Source organism: Dermacentor variabilis, chromosome 1, assembly GCF_050947875.1.
Source record: "Dermacentor variabilis isolate Ectoservices chromosome 1, ASM5094787v1, whole genome shotgun sequence".
In the NCBI taxonomy this organism is placed as follows: Eukaryota; Metazoa; Arthropoda; class Arachnida; order Ixodida; family Ixodidae; genus Dermacentor; species Dermacentor variabilis.
The window spans coordinates 158,548,440-158,575,085 of NC_134568.1; the positions used below are offsets into that span (position 1 = coordinate 158,548,440).

General features: G+C 43.8%; 1 protein-coding gene across 3 annotated transcripts in view; it reads left to right on the plus strand.

Moving 5' to 3' along the window:
• Usp20-33 (Ubiquitin specific protease 20/33) overlaps positions 1 to 26,646 on the plus strand; it is a 90,178-nt gene that overhangs the window by 60,154 nt on the left and 3,378 nt on the right. For all 3 annotated transcript variants that reach the window (XM_075698288.1, XM_075698281.1, XM_075698274.1), the window contains 7 exons: positions 1,054 to 1,123; positions 2,878 to 2,983; positions 4,040 to 4,121; positions 16,706 to 16,814; positions 17,583 to 17,688; positions 24,523 to 24,603; positions 24,745 to 24,867. In XM_075698288.1, the coding sequence (XP_075554403.1) occupies positions 1,054 to 1,123; positions 2,878 to 2,983; positions 4,040 to 4,121; positions 16,706 to 16,814; positions 17,583 to 17,688; positions 24,523 to 24,603; positions 24,745 to 24,867 (677 nt within the window). The remainder of the gene's footprint in view (positions 1 to 1,053; positions 1,124 to 2,877; positions 2,984 to 4,039; positions 4,122 to 16,705; positions 16,815 to 17,582; positions 17,689 to 24,522; positions 24,604 to 24,744; positions 24,868 to 26,646) is intronic.

Here is a 26,646-nt window from a genome sequence, read left to right on the forward strand (position 1 = left end):
GCAGGACAAAGCCGGTCTGCACCATGTAGCATAGCCAGACTGGAGCATATGAGCGCGAGCATGCACTCAAGCCCTGTCGTGCACAAAACAAATGCTGCGGTCTGGTTCAGCATAGCATAGATACCACGGCCGCCGCGAGGTGCCACGACGTGTCTACTGGCTGAGTGCACTGCGGCTTGCCGAGGACAACCATGTTTGGTGCGTCGTAGCTGCCAAAATTGGAAGTAGTGCTGTCTACGTGAACATTCAAAATCTAATTTGAACTGTACGCCATGGTGGCATTCAGTATCCGGAGCGTTATGGACACGCCCCGCTCCACCGTAGTCCCTGTAGTGCAAAACATTGAAGAAGGAGTGGAAGCACCGCAAACAGGATGTTTGATTGCCAACAACTCTGCTTCTGCTGAATGCATTAAAGTGCTTTTTGCACCAAAGTATTTCTGAAATAGCCTCATTTAACGTCAAATGCATTTCTCCACTTTGATAAAAAGTGGTTCAGGGCCCCTTTAAGGCTTAATTTCATTTGGGTTATACTAAGCCAAATAGTCCTAAATAGGTAGTATGGATTGAACAAAATTTTGCACAAAGTTATTTCGAGTGAGTGGTTTAAATTTGTTTGCCATGGGTCTTGTACTGATGCATACAGATTTTATCAATTAATCTTACGAGCACGAAAAGTTGCAAGCATGAAGTGCTTCTTTATTTGAACATCATCAGTGGACATGGTTTATTTCACATTTCTCTCTGTGCAATGACTCTGATACCTGATGAACAGGGAAGACAACAACAACAAAAGATTTAGTAAAGTTCACCTTTCAGCACCTACGCAAGAGCATTGTTCACAGTGAGACTAAAGAATTTAAATATATTGTTACTGAGACACCTAGTGCTACATGTCTCTCATAGATGTAGTGCTGCTTTGGGATATTAAATCTAATCAATCAATCATTATTTCCTCTGGGCCTTGTTTTACAGTTCAAAAGCAGTGACAAATGTGTGATCTGCCTTTCTGGCTCCCCCCTCTCCACCTCCCACAATCTTCGTTACCTTGCAGGAAGTCTTCAGAGGAAATGCTAAACCGGCGGACTCGAACATACGAGCTCATGGAACGCAGCCGCAGTGAAGTAAGTATTCTGTCTTGCTAATAATATGTTTTGTGCACTGAGCAACATGAAAACTTAACATCTTGGCCTTGTGTATATAGCTGCTGTAAGTTTACGTTGGCACATGACTTGGTTCTGTGTTTTTCGTTTTTTTGTGACTGGAAAATCACTTGCTTTCTTGTGAAGCAGTTTTGAAATGTTGCCATAACATTTGGTTCCAATAAGCTGCACACCTTGCTTTAAGCATAGTATTGCACCTCCCACTCTGCCTTGTACTTCCTTATGCAGCACTGAAAACCCTGAAATGGATAAAGGGTTTAGTTTAGTAAGTGCAAGCCAATTTTCATGTTAGTAAGTATAAACAAGTTTAGAACAAGTAAAATGGCTGCACAACTTTAGTAGGTAGGACATACTTCTAGGATCACTTGCAGATTAGATTTGATCAGAAAAGGATCATGTTCTCAGAATCCAATAACAATTGATACTCGGAGCATTCTTTATAAATTTGCCTTGATTCATGCACTGTATATACTTGCATAATGATCGCACTCGCGTAATGATCTCACCCCCAAATTTTGTCGTCAAAATTCGATTTTTTTTCTTTGCCGTGTAATGATCGTACACCGAACTTGCCACAGCAATATGTCATGTGCCCTTTCTAGGTAATGATGATTGCTCTTACCATCTGTCGAATGCTGTCAAATGCTACGCAAATGACTCAAGACATACCAAGCGGTCTGCACACACCAAACATTCTTAAGTAGATGCCCCATTTTATTCCTTTCATCACTTTCCACACTTCCATGAAAACGAAAAGCTACAACCAAACTTGCCTTGGCTTTATTATTTTTAGGCTTTATAATGGTTGTGGTCAACAACAACAAAAAAGGTGCCTTTAAATTCTTCTCGTCTGCACTCGTGGGCAAGCAACAAATCGCGAGCGGCAACGATAGTAGCCACATTTACACTGATACGCTAGAAGTGTACCCTATTCATACGCCAACGCTTTTAACACAGCTAAGATATTCGTCCACCCTTAGCGGAAACGTGCCATATTAGGATAGTAGTGAAGACAAATGCCGCAGTTTCCACAGCATGCCCGTCATGTGTTTCTATGTCACTGGCAGGTAAGCACGCCCATCTCTGTTTGACCACTCAAAGTGGACATGGCTGCGTTATTGTCGCAGACTTGCTGGTATTAACGATATTATTCATTACTGATATGGAAGAAACTGTTTAAATGCTCGTAATGTACTCGCGAAAAGAAAAAAAACATCACGTTCGGCACGTTTGGCCTGCTCCGCCGGCCGCCATGTTTGTTTTGGTGTTCCGCACTGTTACAGCGGCAGCCACCTGTTTGTTGACTTCTTGTCATCCGACAGCAAATGCGGGATGAAAAAATCTTTTTTCTTTTCGCGGGAAATTTAACCCGCGTAATGATCGCACCCCTGAATTTGCGACAATTTTTTTGACAAAAAAGTGCGATCATTATGTGAGTAGATACGGTAGTACAACTTTTATGGCATTCTGTGACACAAGCAAATGTTGTTTTGACACCTTCAGATATGCCTTTGTCATCAATAAGCCAAGTTGATTTGTTGTCACTATGTGTAATTTGCAAGGTGACAAAGTGCAATATACAATTTAAATCAAAAAGACCATCAAAATGCAAGGAATTGGATCTCACAGCCATTTGTTTCTCATCTGTCACAAAGTTCTGCTAAGTCACATTAATATATTCGTATACTAAATCTGTTGGCTTCTGTGTGTTGCAGCCTGGTCTTCTCAGCTTCTTCGTATCTAAGCAGTGGGTAAACCGGTTCAACACATTTGCCGAGCCTGGCCCCATCGACAATGGGGATTTCCTCTGTATGCATGGAGGTGAGCTACCAGTCCAACCTGCCTGTATGAAATTGAATTCTTGACTTTGCTTTCTTTCTCTCTTTTACTTTACAGAAACCATCGGTTTGTACCTTAAGCTTTGTCAATATGCAGCTGTTTATTGTTCTCATGATTTTTGCAAAGAGAACTTCACTAATATAAGAATTTTTCTGAGAAGGGGTTTGAACCTCATAACGCATGTCTTTGGATATATTATAACTTGCCAAGTACTACTCTGGCTCACTATGGGGTTATAAATGTTCTCACAAAAGGAAAGATCTCATGGTCATTTGCTCTAATACTTTTGCTGGCTTATGGAAACATTATTTGTAATGTAAAAAGCTGAATAATCCATCTTACCACCAATTAGACTGCTGTTAAGCCCCAATCAAACCTGCTCTGTCTAGTTTGTTGAGTTCTTGCACTTATAATCTAAAATTTCTTGCTCTATCAGTGTGTTTTCATCCTGCGAGTTAACTTCCACACTGTGTTCATGTGAGGACCTTTACACGTTTCCCATGCATCAGTCCTTTTTCTGCTGTACCTCAGTGGCATGGGTGGGGCTCCTTTTCTTTTCTGTGTTTTGCTTTTACCCATTGCACTATCCTTTGCTATCCTTTTCCCTTTCACCCTTATGACTTCGGTCAAGGGGGTGATCGTATCCTTTTTGGTATGCATGTTTCATCATCATCATCATCGTAAAACATTTAGTCCATTTCAGTGCTTGCATGTTTGAGCTTGCTTAGCTGCCTGTACGCATTGTGAGCTGTGAGTGTATCATTTGAAGTGACTTTGTCAATATACAATGGATTATTTCTTTGAACTCCCACCTTTCTGACTTGAAATCCACCATTTCCTACAGAGCCAAAGGGCTTGATGAATCCCACAACTGGTAGTTGCTCTGCCACAGCTTTCTTTTGATTTTTTTGAACAAACTTGTTGCAGTCATTGTTTCCTTAAGTCTCTGTTCTTCCCTAAGGGCGTACTGTTAATGCTTAGTCAGCTTGGCAGCACTGCAGAAGTACTTCATGGAGCTTCTGACGTTTTGCTTTGCAGGTGTACAGCCAGCCAAGGCACACATTGCAGAAGAACTCTGCATCCAGCTATCCCAGTCTGTCTGGGAATATCTACATGACTCGTATGTGGCTGCAAACTTGCTATTAAGTTGAATTGCTTGTGCAGATGGAAATAGCATCTGAAGTATGTGTTTCAGTACTGGATCACGGTGGCAAAGAAAGTGGCAGAACTAGTGTGGGAAAATTATATAGAAAGCCCATTTTGTGGTGAAACTGAATACACCCAGCAGCACCTGGCCTTAAATCTGGTGGCCACTTATGGTAGCGATATTATTTAGCTTAGAAATTAACCAGAAACTTCTAATCTCCTTCACTTGCAACATATTCCCCATTACATTTTCTACTACTCTCTTATGCAGCCCACACACCTTTGTGAGATTGCAATGTTGCTATTGCTGTTACTGAAAAAAAAAATTGTTCGACATGCTGTGCATTATAACAGCAGTGCAATCGCACATACATACCTGCACTTATAAAATGGGTAAGTGTGCAGTAACACAAACTTGCATAACATGGAACCAAGACTGCAGAGTTCAGAACTTGCAGTAGGAAAGTGCCCAAATGTGAACAGTTCTGCACTCTAATCTTTCAGGATTCGCAGGATTCGTTGCTGTGTTCACTCAATCTAAGTGCACCTCTTTTTTTTTTTTTTCAGGTTTACTAAAAGTAGTGTGCACAATAGAGTAGTCATTGGCCTGTTGTCATATTGGCATGAAATATGCATTGCATTGAGCACTTCCTGCATGCATTTCTGCAGTCAAAGATGTGCTGTGCCATTGCCAAATTCAAACCTTCCATCCATTGAATGCAGGCACAGGGTGATTTAGCAGAGAAAGCTGAGGCATTTACAGCACTGATGCAGCAACCACTATATGCACCCCACAAATGGTGCCTTCACAGAAAGTAGCTATAATTTGTTTTCTGCGCTAATGCCTCAACTGTGTTTCATTCGGGCTGTAGTTAGGAGTGGTAATTGATTACTCACTACCCAACTTGCCACCTGCCAGTGTAGCCCGGCTGTGGCAGACCTGCATTTAATAAACGACCACCGCACCACTTAGAAATGCCTGGCAGATGAGTTCTGACATGCACATATTGCAAATTAATGTCTTCACACACAATTGTGCAAATGTCAAACAATCGTGCATATCTCACTTGGGTTTAAATCTTTGATGATTTGAATGCATGATCCGTTTCACATTTCTATTATTTCTGTCGACCAAGTTGATCGGTACTGCTGTCATGCTGGCATTCTGCTTCACATTTTGCTGAAGCTGATGTTTCCACTCAGTGCCAGGTTTTATGGCATACCAGTGGCGTTCAGCTGCTGCGTGATGTAGCTTCCATTCTTCTGACTCTTTTGCTGCAGGTGGTCACTTTGGAGCAGTCTGGAAAATAGTTGAGTAGCCTAGAAGTATACATGCCACTGCTTTCTGCCACTCTTCGGCAAATATGGCTTTGTCACAGCGCCTTTTGTAGTTTGTAAAACGGCACTGTTTTCTGTCCTTATGACTTTCTAAAACTGCCACAGCTCCCCTTCTGCTGGTGTTATAGCCATTCATGCTGTACACGATAACGTCGCATCTGATGGCACCTAAAATTGCACCACCTTTTAGGCCTCATTGTAAGGGACACTTTGCAGCCAGACTGGCTCATGATTCAAAACTGGATAGAGTAGGCTAAACATGCTGTTGCATTAAAGGTTTCCTTGGCTTCAGTAGAAGGTGCCACCAACCGAATAACATGCAGGCCAGCATGAAGGCCAACTGACTGATGCCAGCACCCACAATTCTCATTCATAAATTCATCATGCTTGCACAAGTTCAAGAGTATACACTAATATCGCAGCATTTGTCCCTTTTCTGACAGAAAAATTGTTGGCGAATTACAATTATTTTTCTCTTTCTACTCTGAAAATTGGGTCTGCATTGGATTCAATGGTGCGTTAAAATAGAGTAAATACAATTACCCTTGAGTGGGGAAATCGATGTCTGCCTTAAATAGCAAATAAGGAAGCAGCATGCTGCTTTTGAAACTCCTGATTGAGTATTCTTGCCAACAGCATTGTGGCCTTCACTGTTCAAAGGACTTTTGCATTTACTGAGTTTTCAGTTTTTGAACAGTTAAATATTTGTTCACTTGTGCACATTTTTGTGCACATCGTTTTGTGAGCATGTTTTAGGTGTATAACATAGTCATTCCTAAATTCATTTCTTGGGGACGCCTGCATGTGTCTGCTTGAACTTCTGGCAGCAAAAAGTGCTTCAAGGGCCTTCACATGCATGCTCAGCATACCACTGAACTATGTCCTGATTCTTATGCAGTGGCAGTGAATGAGGAAAATATTCAACTCACTGCATTTTGGAGAAAGAAGACAACAAGCAATAGGCTCGCTTTCGAACGCCCGTCTGTAATTTTGTCTTTTTCAGCAAGTGTAGAGTTCATTTTTGCTTTTTGTGCCTCTCTCTCACCGAACGTCTGTCTGGGGGTCACCATCCTGCGAGAGAAGCACATCAAGCGGCTCCCAAAGCCCACCGGACCGAAGCAGCACGATGAGCCTCCGCTGTCGGCCGCCCTTCGTGACGCTCTGATGGCATCCATCGCAAGCAATCAGCAATCAGGCCAGCATGTTCCGTCTGTAGACCACAGAGAAGATGAGCAAGCAAGGAAAAGGCTATGTGAAGATGAGATCGAGACAAGGGAATCTACAGGAGACAATAAAGAGATGGACCAGACAGCCTTCACTGTTGTCTCTTACAAAAAGAAGACCTGCAGATGTTCCTGTTATATTCAAGCCAACTTAGCCAGACAGCAGCTTATGGAAAGCAAACCCAAATCTTCTGGCTTCTGCGGTCGTGACAACAGCCCAAGAAAGGATACTCGGCCATCGTCTCAGCAAGGATGGCACCCTCATGGTGACAGTGTCTACACTTCCTGCAGCTAATCGCCTCCTCACAGTGACAGATCTATCGGGTATTCCTGTAGAAGCTCGAGTTCCATACTCCTACTCTGCCACGTATGGGAGGATACAGGATGTTCCTGTTGAGTACTCAGATGCCGACCTCAAGGAGTATTTGAGCGAACAAGGAGTCATATCTGCTAAAAGGCAAGTTTTGTACATCCATAACGAAGATAGCGGGGTAAAGGAAACCCGAAGACGCTCGGTCATCCTGGAATTCTCTAAGTACGCCCCTTTACCAATCCGAGTGTCGCTTGGATTCTGCAGTTATCCCATGACGGAATACATAGGGTCCACTACTCAATGTTTCAGATGTCAAAGACATAGGTATATAGCGAAATATTGTAAAGCCCCATCCGCTGCAAGATATGCGCTGGTGCACATATAAGGAGTGTACATCACATTCCCAGCCTCGATGTGCAAACTGTGGAGCTGAGCATGCTGCATCATATGGAGGGTGTCCCAAAAGAAATCAGCCACTCTTGCACGGACAATGGAGCAAGTGCAGGGAAAAATGCAGAAACGATGAGAACCACCACTGAACCCGGATGTGATATATACATCTACACACCAAAAGCAACACAACACAGTACAGCGCAGCGACACAGCTTCGAAAAAGTCCTTCACCTCAGTCGTGATAGAAAACCAGCCAAAACCTTCATTTGCAAAGAGTCAATCAAAGCCCTCAAGTGATATAGCTGCAAGCCCACAACAAGTGTCCCCAAGGTCGCAGCAGAAGAACAGGAAGAACCAAGAAAAGCTGTTAGATGGTAGCGCTGTAAATAAGATATCAAGTGTGCTGATTCGCATGATGTTCGCAGCAATCAAAGCTATTCTCTGTACCAGTCCATCGTTTAAAAGCATCCCTGAGGTAGAGGCCGTCCTGGCTTTGGAACCGCTGGTTTCGTCTTCTATCATGGCGCAACGCCGTGATTCTTCGGAGTAGCAGCGATGGCTTCAACAATCGTCTCACAAGTGGTGTCCACCAACAAACACTTGCGCACATGTACTATATTCCAGTGGAATGCTTGCGGCTTGTGCTCGAAGTTAGCAGACCTTAAGTACCTTGCGCGAGTGTACTGATTCCCTTTTATGGTCATTTCCGAGTCTCGCATCGACGAGCAGTTTAGGATAAAGGTTTATTATTTTCATTATTCAAGGCGACAAAACGAAATTAGCCGACTGCTTGTTGGATTTCGCAATGATGTGCCTGCCTCTGTGATTGATGTAACACCACATGACAAGAATGAATATATTTATGCAACCACAGTGATTGCATCTAAAGTGTTTACTCTGATCGGCGCCTACTTGGAACCGGGGTCACCTTTCGACATGTAAAGATTGGAAAACTTGTTGACAAGCACTCAATCTCCACATATTATTTGTGGCGATTTTAACGCACATAACAAGATCTGGAGCAGTGCACATACATGGTGCTCGGAGTGCTAACCTGGCGAAGCTTCTTGCGAGGCACAGTATAGAGCCCTTAAACAACGGCAGCATAACATACCTGAAAAATCGGAAGACTGTTGGCTGCATTAACGTCACATTCACATCAAGTTAAATTGCCCCTATGTTCAGATGGTGTACAGATTTCGAGACTCCAGGTAGATCACTACCCCATCCTAATCTCTGCCCTTCATTTTTCGGACGTCACCCAGAAAAGTGAAACTGAAGTCTGTAGCCTGGGAAGCTTACACAGCAGCCATAGACAAAGGAATCACAGCCTCGACTATGAATGGAGAATTAATACTGACAATAGCTCATTGCTTCAAACAAAGTACCCGCTCTGCCACTAAGCATTGTAATGTACCTACTAACAATGAGGAATTCGAAAGGTTATGTGCCATTCGAAGGCGTGCCGAAAGGAAGGCTCTGCGTACTAAAAATATCGAAGACCTCAGAACTTGTCGACGGGCACAAAGACATATACGACGTTACCTCACCAAACTAAACCGAAAAAGGTGGAGGGACTTTTGTGGGACACTGGACATACGACAACCGCTGAGCAAAATCTGGCAAGTCGTCAGAGGCATTCACAAAGAGCCGCAACAGCTTTATTCTATTATCGCCCTCTCATTACATGAGCGCGCATCCCTGAAAGAGGTGGCAGAGCAGTACTGTAGGCTCCTTTCCAACTGGGCACAACGTTCTCGGCAAATTGCAAGTCATCAGCCTAGCCCACCTCGAGCAACCTTTCCTTACTTAGAATTACAATTTACAATTGAAGAGCTCACAACAGCAATCAGTGGCGCAAACAAGCGATCAACACCTGGCCATGACAGTGTGAGTTATGAAGCGCTTGCAAATCTATGCCACACATCTCGCCTACGCCTTCTGGAGCACTACAACACCTCTTGGATAATTGGGGAGGTTCCTACGGAATGGAAGCTTTCCAAAGTTATTCCTATACTGAAGCCAGGGAAGCAGCTGACAAATTATGCCTCCTTCATATATCTGCTTAGTTGCATGAGGAAGCTATTCGAAAAAAGGATTCACAAACGGCTAAATTGGTTCTTGGAAACTACAAAAATTTACCAGGAGGAAATGAATGGCTTCCGGCAAAATAGGTCCACAATTGATAATGTCATTGCCTTGGTCTCATCAATTGAAGAGGAATTGGTCTCTGGAAACACACCTACTGCATTATTTTTGGATATTAAGGCAGCATATGATTCGGTCTATCATTTATTTATTATTTTACAAGTACTGCCAGCCTTGTCACCAGGCCTTAGGCAGGAGTAGGCATATGAAATAACAAAAAACATATATGAAATAAGATCAAACAAGATAACAGACACTGAACAAGAATCTGCATAAAAAAACAACATAAGAGAAACCTTTCACAATCATGATTTGATTAGTAAAAACGAGAGATGAACGCTATGGTTTATTCACAAAGTGCAGAAAGAAAGGATGAAACCGTTGGACATACGACAGTTGTGGCAGGTAGTGCGTTCCATTCAGAAATCGTGCGCGGGAAAAAAGAATTTTTAAATACGTTAGTCCTGCAGGTAAAATCTCTAACCTTTTTGTTGTGATAAGAGCGCGTGTAACGGGGACTAGCCGGTAGAATATATGCTGTTTTATCTATTCTTAATTATTGATCGTTATACAGTAAGAAAAAAAATTTCATTCTGTCCTGGTAACGCCTTATTGCAAGGTTTTCCAGTTCTGCAGCTTCTAGAAGAGATGATGGGGATGTGCGCCAGCTGTACGAATTGAAAATAAACCTGGCTGATTTTCTTTGGACTTTCTCAATTTTAGTGATGTTGGTTAGTGTGTGCGGATCCCAGACAATCGCAGCGTATTCTAGAATGGGTTGGATGAATGTTTTATATGCTAAGAGTTTTATTTCAAGTGAAGCGTTTCCTATTGATCGCCTTAAAAAGGCTAGTTTCTTCATTGCTTTATTATAAATGTATGTTGCATGTTCATTCCACCTAAGATCTGATGTTAATACTACTCCCAAGTATTTGTATGTGGACACGACTGATAAAGACTGGTTGTTAATGCTATAAGTAGGGGTTAAGGGATTCTTTTTGCGAGTAATGGTCATTGCAACAGTCTTTTTGAGGTTAATACTCATCTGCCATTTCGAGCACCAGGTTTGTATTGCATACAGCGCGGTGTTTAAAGCTTCCTGATCATTTGAATTGTGTATTTTGTTGTACAAAATGCAGTCATCTGCAAAAATCTTTATCTTGACGCATATGTCACTGATGATGTCGTTGATAAAGATAAGAAAGAGGAGCGGCCCTAACACTGATCCCTGTGGAATGCCTGAGTCTACAGTTGCGGGTGTTGAAGCTGCATCATTGACCTGAACACTTTGTTTGCGTAATGAAAGGTATGCTGTAATCCAGTTAACTTTAAAAGTCGTTCTTTAAAATGGGTATTAGTTTAAGAAGTAGTTTGGAGTGAGAGACGCGGTCAAATGCTTTTTCAAAATCGAGAAATATTAAGTCTATTTGGCCTTGTCTATCTAAAGCTGTCGCTAAGTCATGAACTGTTTCTACGAGCTGAGTTACAGTAGAAAAACCTCGCCAGAAACCATGTTGTCTTGCGTCAATTATTGTGTTGTCATTAAGAAAGGCAGAAATGTGCTTAAAAATTATGTGTTCGAGGATTTCTGCGCATGTGCATAGTAAAGATATTGGCCTGTATGATGTGAGGAGAGACGGATTTGCTGTTTTTGGTATGGGGATGACTTTCGCGTACTTCCAGTCGGTTGGAATTTCTGCGCATGACAGTGATTTCTCGAATATTAGGGTTAAATACTTTGAACACCATTCGGCGTACCGGGAAAGAAACGCATTCGGGATTCCATCAGCTCCGGGCGATTTTTTAGCGTCGAGGTTGAGCATAAGTGCTAACACACCTTCCTCAGAAATTGTGGCATCACCAATCGGCAGAATGTGTTCATAGCTAGGGAACTGTGGGCTGATACCGTCGTCACGCGTAAACACTGAGCAGAAATATCGGTTGAGCGCATCTGCGGTTTCGGCACTGTCGGTTAAAAAGGTGTCACCAATACAGAGTTTGGGTGCAGCTTTATTTTTCGGCGATAAGTGCTGCCAGAACTTTTCTGGGGATGAGACGAGAAAATTTTTTAGTGATATTCTTTTATAGTATTCTTTTGCTTTTTTTATTTTATCGGCTAATAATATCGCAAGCCAAGAAGCCGATCGCTTGCGGGAACAGTCGGGCGCTGCTTGAGTTGTTTTCTTGCCTTTTTCAGTTTCTGCTCTATTCATACTATTTCTTTTGTTACCCAGGGATTGCGCTTCCGCAGCACTTTTCACTTCACAGGTACAAAATCACGGACACATTGCAGAACCAGAAACTTGAAGTAGACCCATATTTCATCAATACAATGCTCGTTTGATTCACACATGGTATGAAATTCCGGAAAAGCACCATCTAGGGCGTCCAATACATCAATATCACTGGCACGGGAGAAATCTGGAACAAGTCTTTCTTGTTTTTCAATCTGTGGAGCAAAATTCACTTCGAACGTAAGGTATACCATTTTGTGGTCCGATATACCTTCGAAAACTTGAATTTGTGGGTTGCGGCAGACTACGGCAGTATTTGCAAGGAAAAGGTCCAGAATTGATAGTGTATTGTTTTGAATGCAGGTAGGTTCTTTGACAAGCTGCGAAAGGTTGTGAAGCACTACTATATCTACGAAAGGTTCAGAAGCACTTGAGAGGGGCTCAGGGAAATCGTTAGTCCAATTTACAGAAGGAACATTAAAATCACCCGCAAGTAGCATACTGCAGCGCTTATTCTTATAGGCGCACAAGAACTCGTTCAGATTTTCAAAGAAGGTGGTGTCGCAATTTGGAGGCCGATAGAACCCTCCTACGATTAGATTACACTCGTCAAGAAAAATTTTTACAACACATTCAATTCCTGTAATATCAGGCATCCTAGTAACACTCAACGTTTCTTGGAAGAGAATTGCAACGCCGCCGCCGCAGGAATCCCCCCTGTCATGTCTGTAGATTCCTTAACCGCGAGGTGTTATTTCAGAGTCGGTGATATCACTATGCAACCAGGTTTCTGTTATTATTAGAACATGGGGTTTGTGGGCAATTACAATACTCTCTAATTCGGTGATTTTGTTTGCTATGCTCCTAGCATTTATGTTTAAACACCGAAACATTTTTTTTTTCTTTTTTAACGAAGGAATGGGGTCATTGCAGTCCTTTAGGGTTTTCTTGACGGAAGGTGACAGGTACGCGTTTCATCTGAGCGCTGTCCCATCGATACGTTTGATTGTCAACCTTTATCTTGTCGTACTGAAGCCTTACTTTGGCACCTGCTTTCCTATCGTCAGCTGTGCTGTCCCAGAGGTGCTTCCTTATCTGCCGCGTCTCTGCTGAAAAGTCTTCCGAAATTGATATATTTTGCCCTTTGAGCTTGTGGCAGTTACTCAGCACGGTTGTTTTTTCTCGGTGGTCTATAAATTTTAGAATGATAGGGCGGTGCTTCTTTGCCTGCTTACGGCCCATCCTATGCAGTCTTTCAACAGAAGATACTCGAACACCTAAGTGCTTTAGAAATAATTCTTCATTTAATGTGCTCAATAGCGAATCCGGTGTTTCGTTCACATCTTCTTTAAAGCCGAAGACTAATAGATTGTTTCGTCTGCTCCTATCTTCTAAATCAATTAGTTTCTGTTCTAGATTCTGTATTGTTCTTTGCATGTTCTCAAATTGTGCTCCGAGTTCCGCATATTTGGCTGCTATGGTTTCCACGTTCTCAAGTTTAGACTCAATGGTGTTTAGTCGCTTCTGCATACTCTTTTGTCCATCAAGAATTTCCCTGAGCAACTGTTCAGTAGTGGGCCCAGGATTGGATTCAATATCCCCACTGAGCAGCAGCAACGCAAGCAAAAATATTTTAACGAACATGCATACAGTACTAACGCTGGAAGCAGTACTTGACGCTTTGGAAACCCTTGTTCTTGGAGGACAGCTTTATGCATGGATTGAAGACTATCTTCAAGGATGCCAACTTCTCACGTGTAGCACGGATGGCCTCACGGCACTTTATGCCGTCGAGAAGGGAGTGCCACAAGGAGCTATGTTAAGCCCGGTATTATCAAAATCGCACTGTATGTGGATGACATCTGCATTTGAAGTGCGGCGCTTTCCTGCAGTACTACTCAACATTTCCGGAGAGCGCTGGCAAATATATAGGCCTACCTAAATCCAAGGGGTCTAAAATTGTCCCCCAACAAAAGCGCTGCTATGGCTTTCACACGGAGGTGTGTGGAAAAATACCCTTCCATACATCAAGACAGAAAGGTTTCTTGGAGTGAGGATCGATAGGAACCTCACATGGTCGCCTCAAGTGAAAAAAGCTTTCTGATTTTTTAGCTGGATCACAGTGGGGCAGCAACTGTCGATCAATGGTGCTCCTCTATAAGGCCTACATCGATGGAACACTACGGTGTTACCTCCTGATCCTGCGCAAAATGTCTCCCACAAGCAGGAGAAAACTTGAGGCAGTACGGAACAACTGCCTTTGCATATGTCTTGGCCTTCCGAAGGAATCGTCCCGCTCAAGAACTGTAACAGAAGCTGGATGCCTGCCTCTTAAAGTGCCATCTTGTCAGGAGACACTTCGAATTCACTTCCGACGGTCATTCATATGAAGACCCACTTTTAAAGGATATTTCTAGAACCCGTGCTACATCTAGCTTTGGACAAGCCGTTGGAAGCATATCTGTTTCGATTCCTGCTCAGGTGCCGCAAATTATGCCACGAAACATTTCACCATGGACGCTGACCCCACTGGAAATAGTGCCATATATGTATCCCTGGAATCAGTGCGAAAACGAAAATGCCTCAAGCAGCGACTTGTCAGCTTTGGAATATATGCACAAAGAATACGCAGCCACAGCACACATTTTCACAGATGGCTTTACAACTCCACATCACTCATCGTGCGGACTTTTTGTTCCCTCTACAGGGCAACGATTCTCATTTCGTCTTGAGCGAGCGACATCATCTACTTCAGCAGAGCTATATGGCATTAAGGAGGCGTGTATGTACTTGTGTATGTACTTCGACAGCAGCCACCAGAGACATGGGTGATTTTCACAGATTCAAAAGCAGCCCTACAAAGTATGTGGAACAGGCACAAGCGTTGCAATAATCAACCTGCAGCATTTGACGTTGCTTATCTTCACCACAGGACTAAGATTGCTGGGCATTGCATAAAGTTCCAGTAGATACCTGGTCATGCCGGCATTTCAGGAAATGAAAGAGCGGATGAAGCTGCCAGAAATAGACTCCAATACCGCAAGTTCAAAAGAACATTTTTTACAGAAGCCGACGCTTCAAACATAGCAAAAAAATATGCCTATCGAGAAAAAGACCACATCTGGAATCTGCCGCTTCACCAAGATAACTTCCTACGTTACATTGACCCAGAAATGAGACCGAAAATTCCACGACCACTTCCTCAACACTTAGAGACATTGTACCATCGTCTTCGACTGAACGTGGCATACACGAACAATTATCTACCGCATAGGGCTTACCACTAACCCATACTGTGATAACTGTCGCAACTTAGAGACAATTGAGCACATATTACTAGAATGCCCCGCGTACCGCGACGAGAGACAATTTTTTGAGCAACAAATGGACATGATTTGCCACGAACCGTTAACGTTACTGAGCATCTTAGGTCCAATGCCCCGCCCTTCAAAACAGCGACCGGTTTTGGATTTATTGTTCAAATACCTGTCAGAAATTGGTCTAATAGGAAAGCTTTAAAAATTGCACACTCCATATGCAAAAGCCTAAATTTACCCGCCATGTCACCTGTAAATATTAGTGTCAGGTCCACTTGCACATTTCATATTTACTTTTATTCTCTTTTTCTCCCACTCTCTTCTGGAATCTTTTAATCCCATTCCCCATCCCTATACAGAGTAGCATGCCAGCGGTTATATACACGCCGGCAAAATTCTGTTTTTCTAATAAAGAGTCTCTCTCTCTCTCTCACTGTGTTTCAGCTATTCAATGTTGAATGCTTTGTCATGGATATAGCCAAGGTTGAACCATGTTGGCTGTGATATTGGGAACTGTTGTGTTGTCAAACCTGAAAGGACCTGGGCTTCAAATTACTGAGGAAAAATTACGAACTGATAAGTTTTTACTAATGGCATTGAAAGACTTTATTTATGGCTTGGCAAGCTCCCAGTGGGTTTCTGTGTCATGCATTCTGTGGCACCTTAAAGGGTCACTAAAGGCAAATATGAAGTCAAGCTAAAGTGATGGATTAGTGCTCGAGAATCTCTAAGGCGTCAATATTCTCATGAACAGAGCCTTAATAATCGAGAAATTGAGGTAAATGCAGGACATGGTTAGAGACTCCCCCGGGACATTCAAGCACTTTCCCAATGACGAAAGCACTCCTCAGTTAAATTTTTTCGCTAGTACTCAACCATTTCCTTGTATTAAAAGACGAAATAAAATGCTACTTGTCCAGTTCTATTTCATTTTTTAGAAAAAGGAACTAATTGAAATTACCTTTGACGACGACACGGGTGGTCGAAAGGTTTCATTTTCGCTCGACTCTGCGCCGCCCACGCTTTAGCATTTCACTAGTTTCATTATTGCGCAGTTCTGCACTGGTTTTGCTGGCTCGCGAAACTCGCGAAAACTGCAAGTAGCAGAGAATTCAACTTCCGTATGATGTCGTGGGATGCCTGAATGATCTATGCCACTTGACCAAAAACCAGCTGCAGCGGTGAATCCACCGCTCTGTCTTGGCTCGGTAGCACCTTCTGTCGAGCGGGGTTTTACTCACCGACAGCAGAAAAGGGTGGTGATGGCAAATGCAACATCACCACTCCCCTTGTTGGGTGGCGTGAGATTTGAATTTCGAAAAAGGCGTTCAGACCCTTCAGATGCAATTTTTTCGTGAAGTAAGTCTTTTCTTGGCGTGAAACAAGCGTTGCGAGGTTTCTGGAATGGTAGTTAAACAGTCCACATCGACTTAGTATTTGCCTTTAGTGTCCCTTTAAGCATTCCACAGGTCAACAGTGCCTTGTATACACACCGCGTGGAATCTGAATAATTTTGTTTTTACACAGCAACACTGAGATGAGCTTTGCCATTTCTGCCTGTGCATTAGTCATCTGCCTTTGTATTAATGCAGATTCGGAGGAGGTCCTGCCTGCACCCATCTCTACACCTGTCCCACATGTGCGAGTGAGCGTGAAGCTCTAGAGAGGAGACGCAAAGCTGAGCTGGACACCTTCATCACAGTAAGCAGGGCCCCTTGCAGGGATAGAACATGTCTGGTATTCTGAGCAGCTAATTGCTTTTATAGGTGGATCCAAATAGTACTATGATTTGAAAACTAAATCTTTGAATGTGTTCTTTAAAACTTGTCCTGCATAGTTCAAAACAAATTAGACATGACTGTAATTGCAATTACATTGGAGAAAGTGAGGTCTCTATTTCAAAGCCCTGGATGCCCTCCCCCCCCCCCCCCCCCCCCGTTTTTTCTGCCTTTTGGTGAACGGTCTCGTCAGGATTTAATTAACGGATGTCGACTGTACTGCTGTTTCTGCTTGACTCAGTGGCCAAATTAACTAATGGTCATGCAGTCATAGTCAAATTATTGCACGACGTGCTGTAAGCTGTCCGAAATTTTAGTCGTCCTTATACATTAAGACTGTAGAGCTGGTGGTGGTACCGCGGGGCTGTCCAAATGATTGGTGTCCAAATAATCGGTAGTTGACTAAACCCTTTAGTTGACAGTGAATTGCTCATCTTTGTTTCCTTCCCTTGTCTTTCAGTAGGGCTGTGTTTGTTTCCAAGAACTGCGTCGTGTTTTAATCGTCAGTAGTACACTAGATCTTTTATAACAGAACACAAGGGATAACTTTTACATTATAGCAAGTTTTTCTGTGATGGGAGTGAGTGATTTGCTTCAGAAAATTGATACCATTCATGCTCTACTGTTAAAGCTGTATTAGACATTGTAATGTTTGTATGTCATTATCAACTTTAGTTTTCTTGTGTTGCAGCTGAACCGAGAATTTCAACAAAACCAGGACAGCCCTGGGATGGTCTATGCAGTCAGCATGGCCTGGTTTAAGCAGTGGGAAGCCTTTGTGCGACGCAAGGATACAGGTGGGTGCTTTACTTGGTTTTCCAGCTAGTTGCGGTCTACAAGAGGCAGCTTGCGTGTTTTGCGCTTATTAAATGTTTCTGTACCTCGTGCCAATAAAGGTTGCCACCTGGCTGGTTTTCCACTGGCACAGCGAGTTTTTCCATCATCATGCTGGCTGTCTGTTTGGCCTGCACACCGGCACACCATTTGCCGATATCCCCTAAATTGGCACATGCACTGTAAGCGTTGTCGGGTATTCATACATAGCAAACAACTAAATTGTTGCAAGTCTATTTATTCAAAATTTTATCCGAAGTTATGAGACCGAGTGGTCCATCTTGTCACTTTCATTTTTCTTCCGCGCTTTCTCCTATGAGCCCAAGCACAACTTCTGCTTGTCTCGATACACCTTCTCAGTGTCCATCCACTGTTTGCACTTAACATGCTAGCTGGAACAACCAGTTTCAGACATATGAGGGAAATGAACATACATTAATGCAGCTCTTTGCCCAAACTTTCACCTTAGTGAACATACATCGATTGTTCTCCTGCTAAATGTGTACCAAATTTTATATAAAGCCTTTCAATAGATTTCATTCATATAAAGTTTGTACTGATGTATCGCTACTTTATATTTTTGTTTACATTTTTGCATACAGTGCTTAGTGTAACAAACACGACCAGGCTCTTTGTTTACATGCCCGGGCTTTATTTTTTTTTATTTATTTTTTTTCCCCGAAGCTGACAGCCCTATGTGGCAGGTGTAGATTCAAGAGCAGTACAGCACAGAACTACAGTGACTCCTGAAAAAAGTTGAGCTTGATTTCTGTGGAAATTTTTTTTAATTGAACAGCCTAGTTAAACCTGAGCAAATTTTATGTCAGTACACAGGATGTAGAGCTTACAATTACACTCAATGGACCACCTGCCCTTTCCTTTAGCTTGAAATAGACTACTTTAGATAGGTCAGCACCACCTGTGGTGCCAAGGGCATTATGAGAACTTTGATGGTCAGTTTTAGTTTTTGAGGCCATTTTCTGTGAAGCTAGACACTGCATCCACGGTGGGGTGCCACAAGAAGTTCTCTTGCCTTCGAAACGCTCGGGACAGCCGCATGCTCTGATTAGTCTGTTGGCGATGTAAGCACCAGGTGCGTGGGCATGGTGACAGCTCAAGCTCACATAGCGCTTCAATGCACACAAAATGCCTTGTGTTGTCTGTGCATGCTGACCCTATGCACGATAATGTATAGGGTCAGCAGCCGATATTTAGCGTGTGCCTCCTAGGCACTTGTTCCTGCAGCTAGTGTTGGCGTCAGTGTAACTGAGCGAAAGAGCACAGCGAAAGATAAAAGAGCGAACATGGAGTGCAGCTGGGGATGAAAGACGCGAGGAAAAAAGTGGAGGAGGAGGGTGTGGTGAAAGCATGAGAAGAAAAGGGTAGCACGCATCGTCTCGGAGGTCTGTCCGCTGTGGCTGCTGTGAATAATCTCCCAAGATTACTGAATTCATATGACAGAGCAGGCTATAATTTACAGGATTTATCACTGTCAGAATTTAAAACTCTATTGCGTTCACCCCTTTAGAGTGCATTTATGAATGGTAAAGGGCCTTTGAAACGGTGCGGACAAATTTTGTAAATGCGTACAGTAGAGCTAAAGTTCATCATTCGCACCACAATTTGTGTGAAACATCTCATATTAAGAGAGCTACGGACGATTACAGGTTACCCTCCTCCACAGTCGTGCATTTTCTCCTCAACTCGTTCGCTGAGTGATCGGGGCTAAGCTCCGCCTTCACTGGCTCTGCGTAATGATGGCACGTCGTGTCGACTGCCGGTTCTCTAGGAGCAAGCGTGCGAAGCCTCTCCAAACACTCCGCCAGCTGCTTGGCAGTCGACCCCAAGCGAGAACTATCGAAGCAGCGTGTGTTGCGAGCATTCTGTCACAGTGCCGAATGTGTCTGGTATTCCGGTAACTACAGGAGAACTGGGCCTTTCGACGGATGGCTGGAGGCATAAACTCAAGCTGATGAAGGAACGTACGTGAGCGTCTTGATCGGTCTGCACTGTCCAGCCAACCGTTCGCGCAGAGCTTAACCAGCCAAACAAAGCGCTAATATTGCTCTAGCCAAGTGTAAAACAGTTTAAATATTTATAAAAACAACATGTTAATGATCAAACTCCTGCGAAAAATTTACACCAAAGAATACATTTCGTTACTGCTACTGTGCGTGGTTGAGGTCCGTGCCAGCAAGTGGCTGCACCGTGCAGACCATTCACATTTGCGCTTCTGCTCATCCCGTGGAACAACACTGTCGAACGGCCAGGCCCTGTCCCCTTGCGCTTGCGTTTACCCTAATACCAGACTCATGAAACGCTATTGCCTTAGTAATCTTCCGGTGTAAAGTGACGGCCTCAAACTCTCTAATCCTGGTGCCTGCCAATCGTATAGCGGCAGTCCGATGCGCTGCAACCAGTCCGCTTGTCTGCTGCCTTGCAGAGGGACACGATGTCGCAGCTTGACATATTTCCAGTCGCTACGTTTGCAGTCCACAACGTAACAAAGTCTAATCATAGTGCTCGCGAAAAGACTGAGACCAACCCTGACCGCGGAGCTCTCATCAAAATGGAGCATGTTGTAACACAAGCAGACGGCGCTTGCTGCGTTTCGGAAGTGCTTAAATGTAGTGAGAAATTGTTCTTATGCATTCTCTTTCTGTTACTTTCTTTCTATAGAAACAAATTAACTAACATTATTACGAACATCATTTGTTCATCATAAAGGTGGAAAAATTATCGATGACGTGCCCTGGGCAGCCAATCGGATAGCTCACCCTACTGACGTCGATTGGGTTATTTACGTCATATGGGTAGGGGCGGCTGAAAATTCTGCCGAGCAGTGTGCTGCGATCGGCAATGATGTACATTTTTAAAACCTTATAATAAATTACACGCTTTACACGGAGCAATTAGATGCATCAATTAATGATCAGAAGGACCTACTATAACGACTCAGTACATTTGTCCAAGATCGTCAAAATCGTTTCAGGGTCCCTTTAATAATATATGTTGTTTCTTTTTTTTTATGTATTCGTATGCTATGAAGTGTATATCATTTACTTATTTCATTGCCGCAATATCTTTGTATTATCATTACTTCTGCAAATATTTTCCTTTTTCATATATTGTATAACTGCAATGCTTTATGGCCACTGTATAAATATATTATAGAAGGTGCTTCAAGTGCTATTCCACACAGCCATATTGTACCTAAGCTGGGGACATATTCTCAATGTGCGTCAGTGCAGCTTTTTTCCCTCATCCATCTCCATTTACCACTCCATTGTGTGTGTGTGAGTAAATGGAAACCAATAAATAAAATTAAATCGCGCCCTCCCGTCAGCCACACGCTGCCTTATGCAATCTCCAGATTAGCGAGGCAGTCGTGCAACACTTCGCTCCATTTGAAACATGCCACACAAGACAGATTGTCCGTGCCAGCCAGTATATCGCGAAACGAAAACACGTATCGGGCTGCGCTCATATTTCGCATTAGGGAGCATCATAATTTTTTGTGTCTTCTTTTGTTTTTTTCGTGGGCTCTTCTGCTACACTCGCCAATACAACCACTGTCCTGTGAGAAAAGTCTGACAAGTGCATGAAAGACTTGTAAACATTATCGGATGTCTGTTGCATTTAGTCGGGGTTGTGCAGTGTTTTGTGAATAAATGCGTTTTTGCGTGCTGTTAACACTTGCAGGAGCCTCGTAGCTGTTACCACTGTGCACCAAGGTGTATTTTTCAGCACAGGCTTAGAAGAAAGTGCAAGCAGCAGGCAATGTTTACATGCAGTTTGTTGTGGCCCCTGCCAACTTGTCAAGATGTGTTGAAAGACATTTTCACAAATTACTCTTCAAAGTCAGGGTGTACCCGCCGTGGTTGCTCAGTGGCTATGGTGTTGGGCTGCTGAGCACGAGGTCGCAGGATCGAATCCCGGCCACGGCGGCCGCATTTCGATGGGGGCGAAATGCGAAAACACCCGTGTGCTTAGATTTAGGTGCACGTTAAAGAACCCCAGGTGGTCAAAATTTCCGGAGTCCTCCACTACGGCGTGCCTCATAATCAGAAAGTGGTTTTGGCACGTAAAACCCCAAATATTATTATTAAAGTCAGGGTGTCTACCAACCAGGAAAACCGGGAATTCGCAGGGATGTTGTGGAAAAACTCGGGGAAAACTCAGGGAACTTGTGCATCAATCAGGGAAAATTAGTTGTCATTTTATTGAAAAAGAACGAAAATCGCCTTACTGCTGGCTCGAGTAAAAGAGAGCAATCGTAACAAATCGTCTTTGACGCCGTGTCGTTGGCTGGAGGAGTTGCCAGTGTACAGTCATTGGCCGATTTTTCCAACGCCCGATAATGCGGACGGCTTCGCGGCACCACCACGTACCCCATAGAGTCAATGTATAAAGAACGTCTGTAATTTCAGACGCAAGAACCCTTCGCCGTCTGATTTTCCGGACTTCTTGCCACGACCGCAGGTCCGAAACAGCATTTATCAAAGCCAACACCACCATTTTGATCATCTCGCCGCCTCGAACCAGCGCTCGCACGCAGATACGGTCGCTATTAAGGTTCTTGCCGTTCGGTGCCGTGTTTTTCATTGAAAGAATTTGCCGCTCTCAGTGACGGCACTGACTCCGCCTCTGTAATCCTCGCGATTGGCTTCGAAGCTTAGGAATCATAGCGCGTTGCATAATGCGGTTCCCGAAAGGCAGCTTCGCCTCAGCGCAGCGATGCTACGCGGTGAAGCGTACGTGAAGTATTGCGGTGAAGCTTAACAAGCGTGGGAAGGGGCAATTGTCACGGAAAACAGTACGCATTCCATAATTATACACGCGTGCAGCCGCCGTCTCCTGTCACAGTACGAGCACCGATATGCATAATAAGTGTACTGGCAGGCCTTCAGAGCTTTTTTTGTACGTACCTGTGAGGATTTGAGCCCTTAAGGGCAGTAAAAGACAGGCATTCATTTTTTCGGACGTTTGCGTGGCCCCTAGGGAGTACGAAAAATCGGGCGTTGACTGTACAGCTGACGAAAAGGATGCTTCAAATAGTCCGTGGGGCAAACGCGCGGCGGAACAAGGACAAGAACAGAAATGACCATCGCATTGAGGAATTATTGGGAAAGGAACTCTGCCGCCTCTTCTTTGAAGCAGCTTGAGCTCAAGAAGCAAAGTGTTGGCTGACGTAAAGATGCAGGTGACCCTCACCTAGACTAAAATAAACTCTTGAAAGCAGTGAAACACAAAACAAAGGCATTGTGCGTGGGCTAAGAGTATGTGAGGACAGTTGAGGTTGACTTTCCAACTGCTGAGAAAATCTCACTTATGACAAAGTTTGGGCCTAATACCAATGGTCTTGCTATCACTTGATAGAAATAGCTCATTTTCAATATATTTGCTTCTGTGTGCATCTCTTTTTAATATTTGAGAATATGCGACTCTATCTACAATGGGCTTTATCATTTTTTTTCAAATATATTTTATTTGCTGTCCATTTTACTATCCCCTACCTTCAGTTTCTTATTTTTAGTAAAATAAACACTACTCCTTACTGTTAAAACTGGATTAAGTTTTTTTTTTTTTTTTTTTTTTTTTTTAATGCTTGCTTGAGGGTGACAGCATCGGGCAACGTGGTGTCTGTCTTGACATAAAATAAGGTTCTGTGTCGTTCAGGGAAAACCTGGAAAACTTGGGGAATTTGAATATGTCAATTTGTTAGACACCCTGAAAATAAAATTTTATTCTAACTGGCACGAGGCGTAATCCAGTGTACAGCACACATGGCTAAGAGCCCCACAAGAAACGGTGTACTTACCCAGTCAATTTAAATGTGATTGCTGTCAGAATGTCTCCACGCATATGAGCAGATGAAATGCGACAAGGTACTATTAGTGTAAAACCAACACCATGTTCTGATGGTGTGCCACTGTCTTCTCGGCAGCATGTTGTGGCTGTGCATTTCATGTGTTTAGCAAAAGCAGGTCGCAACTCACAAGCTTGACTGCATACACTTGGCAGGAAAAAAGCAGGTCCCCTCTCCCCCATGCCCTAGCGCGCACTTGCTCGCTTTACCGCAAGCTCACTCCCCTCCCCCTCTTTCCCTTTGCTCGCACGGGAAGGCGACACTCCTGAAGCCACCATCTTTCTTCTCTCACCTTCGCACACCTTCACTCGCACCTGAAGCACACATTAGGGTAGCGATAGGATCTTATCACTCTTCGACTTCATACGGAACATGACGCGGCTCCACTTCGGCATTTGCTCTTGTCATGCAGCCCACGATTTGAGAGGTGCGTTTGCAAACAACCGCTTGTAATTCAGTAATTTCACCATCTGCGTCTGCGGAACGTTGCATTTATTGTCTAAGCATTCCTTTGTGGCGGCAGTGAAATTTTGTTATATTGAAATGGCATCCAAACACTTCGTTACATTGAGGTTCTAAACACGTGGTGTTCTATAAACAAGAGGTTGTGAAAAGTTGAATACTTCGCTATACTGAAGTTTAACTATATCTTTTTTTTAATAAGATATAGCACGAGTGAGCATGCTGGACAGTATAAGGAGTGTCCTAAGCAATAAAGTGATGATCTACATTCACTCACATCCTTTTTAAAACCTACTGTACCTTCTATGAAAGGTATATGTTAAGGTGCAATTTTTTAGCCCACTCTTTCATAGACTTCTAATGGTTTTTTTGCAACTATGGTATCAGAATGCAAGGGGTGTCCTTCTCTCCAAGTTTAGTGCAAGCCCAACAACTTCAAATGAAATGTGGACCTCTGTTCTTGCAGAGGCTCCTGGTCCCATCGACAACTGGTGCATCTGTGCTGCTCCCAGGGGTTCAGGCTCCCTCCAGCAGAGCTTGCGACCTGGTAAGATCTTTTATGTGCCTCCCTTTTGGTAGAACACTGGCACACTGTAATGCAATATCTGCCAGAGTGACCAAAACCTGATAATTTTAGGAAGTGCTTTTAGGCAATTTTGTTTCAACCATCCTTTGTGCACATCCCTAGGGAGTGACTATGGCTCCCTCTCAGAGGCCATGTGGCAGTTCCTGCAGGGCAGCTACGGAGGGGGACCGCAAGTTGTCTTGCACACACGCACTGCAAACCCTCCTAGTCAGCCGGCTCCGCCAGGTGAGGCAAATACTATATTGTATGTAACTAGGGTGAGGGGCGTCTCTATTGATACCTGAAAGGGGCCCTGAAATAGCTTTTATCAAGATCGCGAAATGCATTTGACATTAAAATATGCTATTTCAGAAATATTTTGCAGGAAAAGTGCTTCATGTATTCTGCAGAAGCAGAGTTATTGGCAGTCAGTGATAGACTATGATCCCCTTTGAAGTGCTCCCACTCTTTCATCAACGCTTTCCATTGCGAAGGCTATGGCAGAGCGGGGCCCACAACTCCTGCCGACTGAACGACACCGTGGTGCGCACTTAAAATTTGATTTTAGATGTTCACACAAACGGCTCTGCAGTCAAGCCTACATATAACAGCCCCACTTAAGACAAACTTTTGCTTAAAATGAATGAGAGCTGTGCGACCATCGAAATGTGCATTATTTTAATGGCATAAAATCACACTTATAATGAACGTCTCAGAGTCATGCGAACGGACGGCGTAAACCCGCCTCCACGATGCAAAATAATGACGACCTCTGACCCTTTTGCACGCGCACTCTGTTTTCTCAAGCCTCTTCGGAGGTGAACTGTCCGTTTCGCGCCCCTCTACCCTCTCCTCGCTCTCACACGCTGCCCACGAGTGTCGGCGTGTGGTGTCCAATATCGCCCTCTCGCCTGTCCTCTTAACTCCGCTCCCCTCTCCTCATTCTTTCTTGCACTCCCTCACTGTCTCGGCACGCTAAAGTTCAGAAGTTTTGTTTTCTGGTTGTTACCGCGAAGCAGGCCTCTCCACACTAGTCTCCATGCTTCCTCGCTTCTGCACTTCATTCTAGTCGGGCCCGAGTTGTAATTCAGAATGGTGGGCGGGAATGCCACGCCTGCAGCAGTCACAAAACGAAAAGCGCTGAACATGGCAACGAAGCGAGCAGTTTTGAAGGAAGTGTCTCATGGGGCTAAAAACTGCGAATTGGTGTAGAAGTACAGCGTATCTAAATCAACCATCTCGACGATTCTAAAGAACAAGGAAAAGATCGCCAACTTTGCCGCCGACTCGACGAACAGAAAGCGCCTACGGAAGGTCACCTTTGCGGATGTAGAGGACACCCTGCTTAAAGATACGCGGAGCAAGACATGTATAACACAGACGGACTTGCTTTATTTTATCAGATGTTGACAGACAACATGCATGCCATGAAAGGCGACTTGTGCTGGCAGTAAGCGCAGTAAAGTGCGTGTTACAATACTTCTGTGCACTAACAGAGATGGCAGCAACCGACGTGTGCCCTTTGCCCTTTGTAATCAGACAGAAAATCAAAGAAGCTGCATTGCTTTCGGAGCTGTGTACATGTGCGCTACAGGCGCAATACTAGGGCGTGGATGACACGCAGTTTATTCGCAGAGTGGCTAGGCGAGTTTGACCACGACATGCAGAGGCTAGGAAAGCGCGTACTCCTCGTGCTTGACAACTGCTCAGCGCGCAACGTGCGAACTTCTTTGACAGCAGTTACTCTTTTTCCTGCTACCCAATACCACTTCGAAGTGCAGCTGATTGATTTGGGCATAATATGCGCATTTAAGGCATCGTATAGATGCCACATTGTGGAGCACTTCTTCATCGTCGACTCCGACATGGGGGGCTACGACACTAATTGGGATTACTTTATTTCTGCTGACGCTTGGATTGTGGAACCGTGCACGGACGAGGACATCGCTTGCGTAGTGAGGGCAGAGAGCGACGCAGAGAAATCAGATGATGATGAAACTTCAGAGCCAGCACCCATAAGCATGC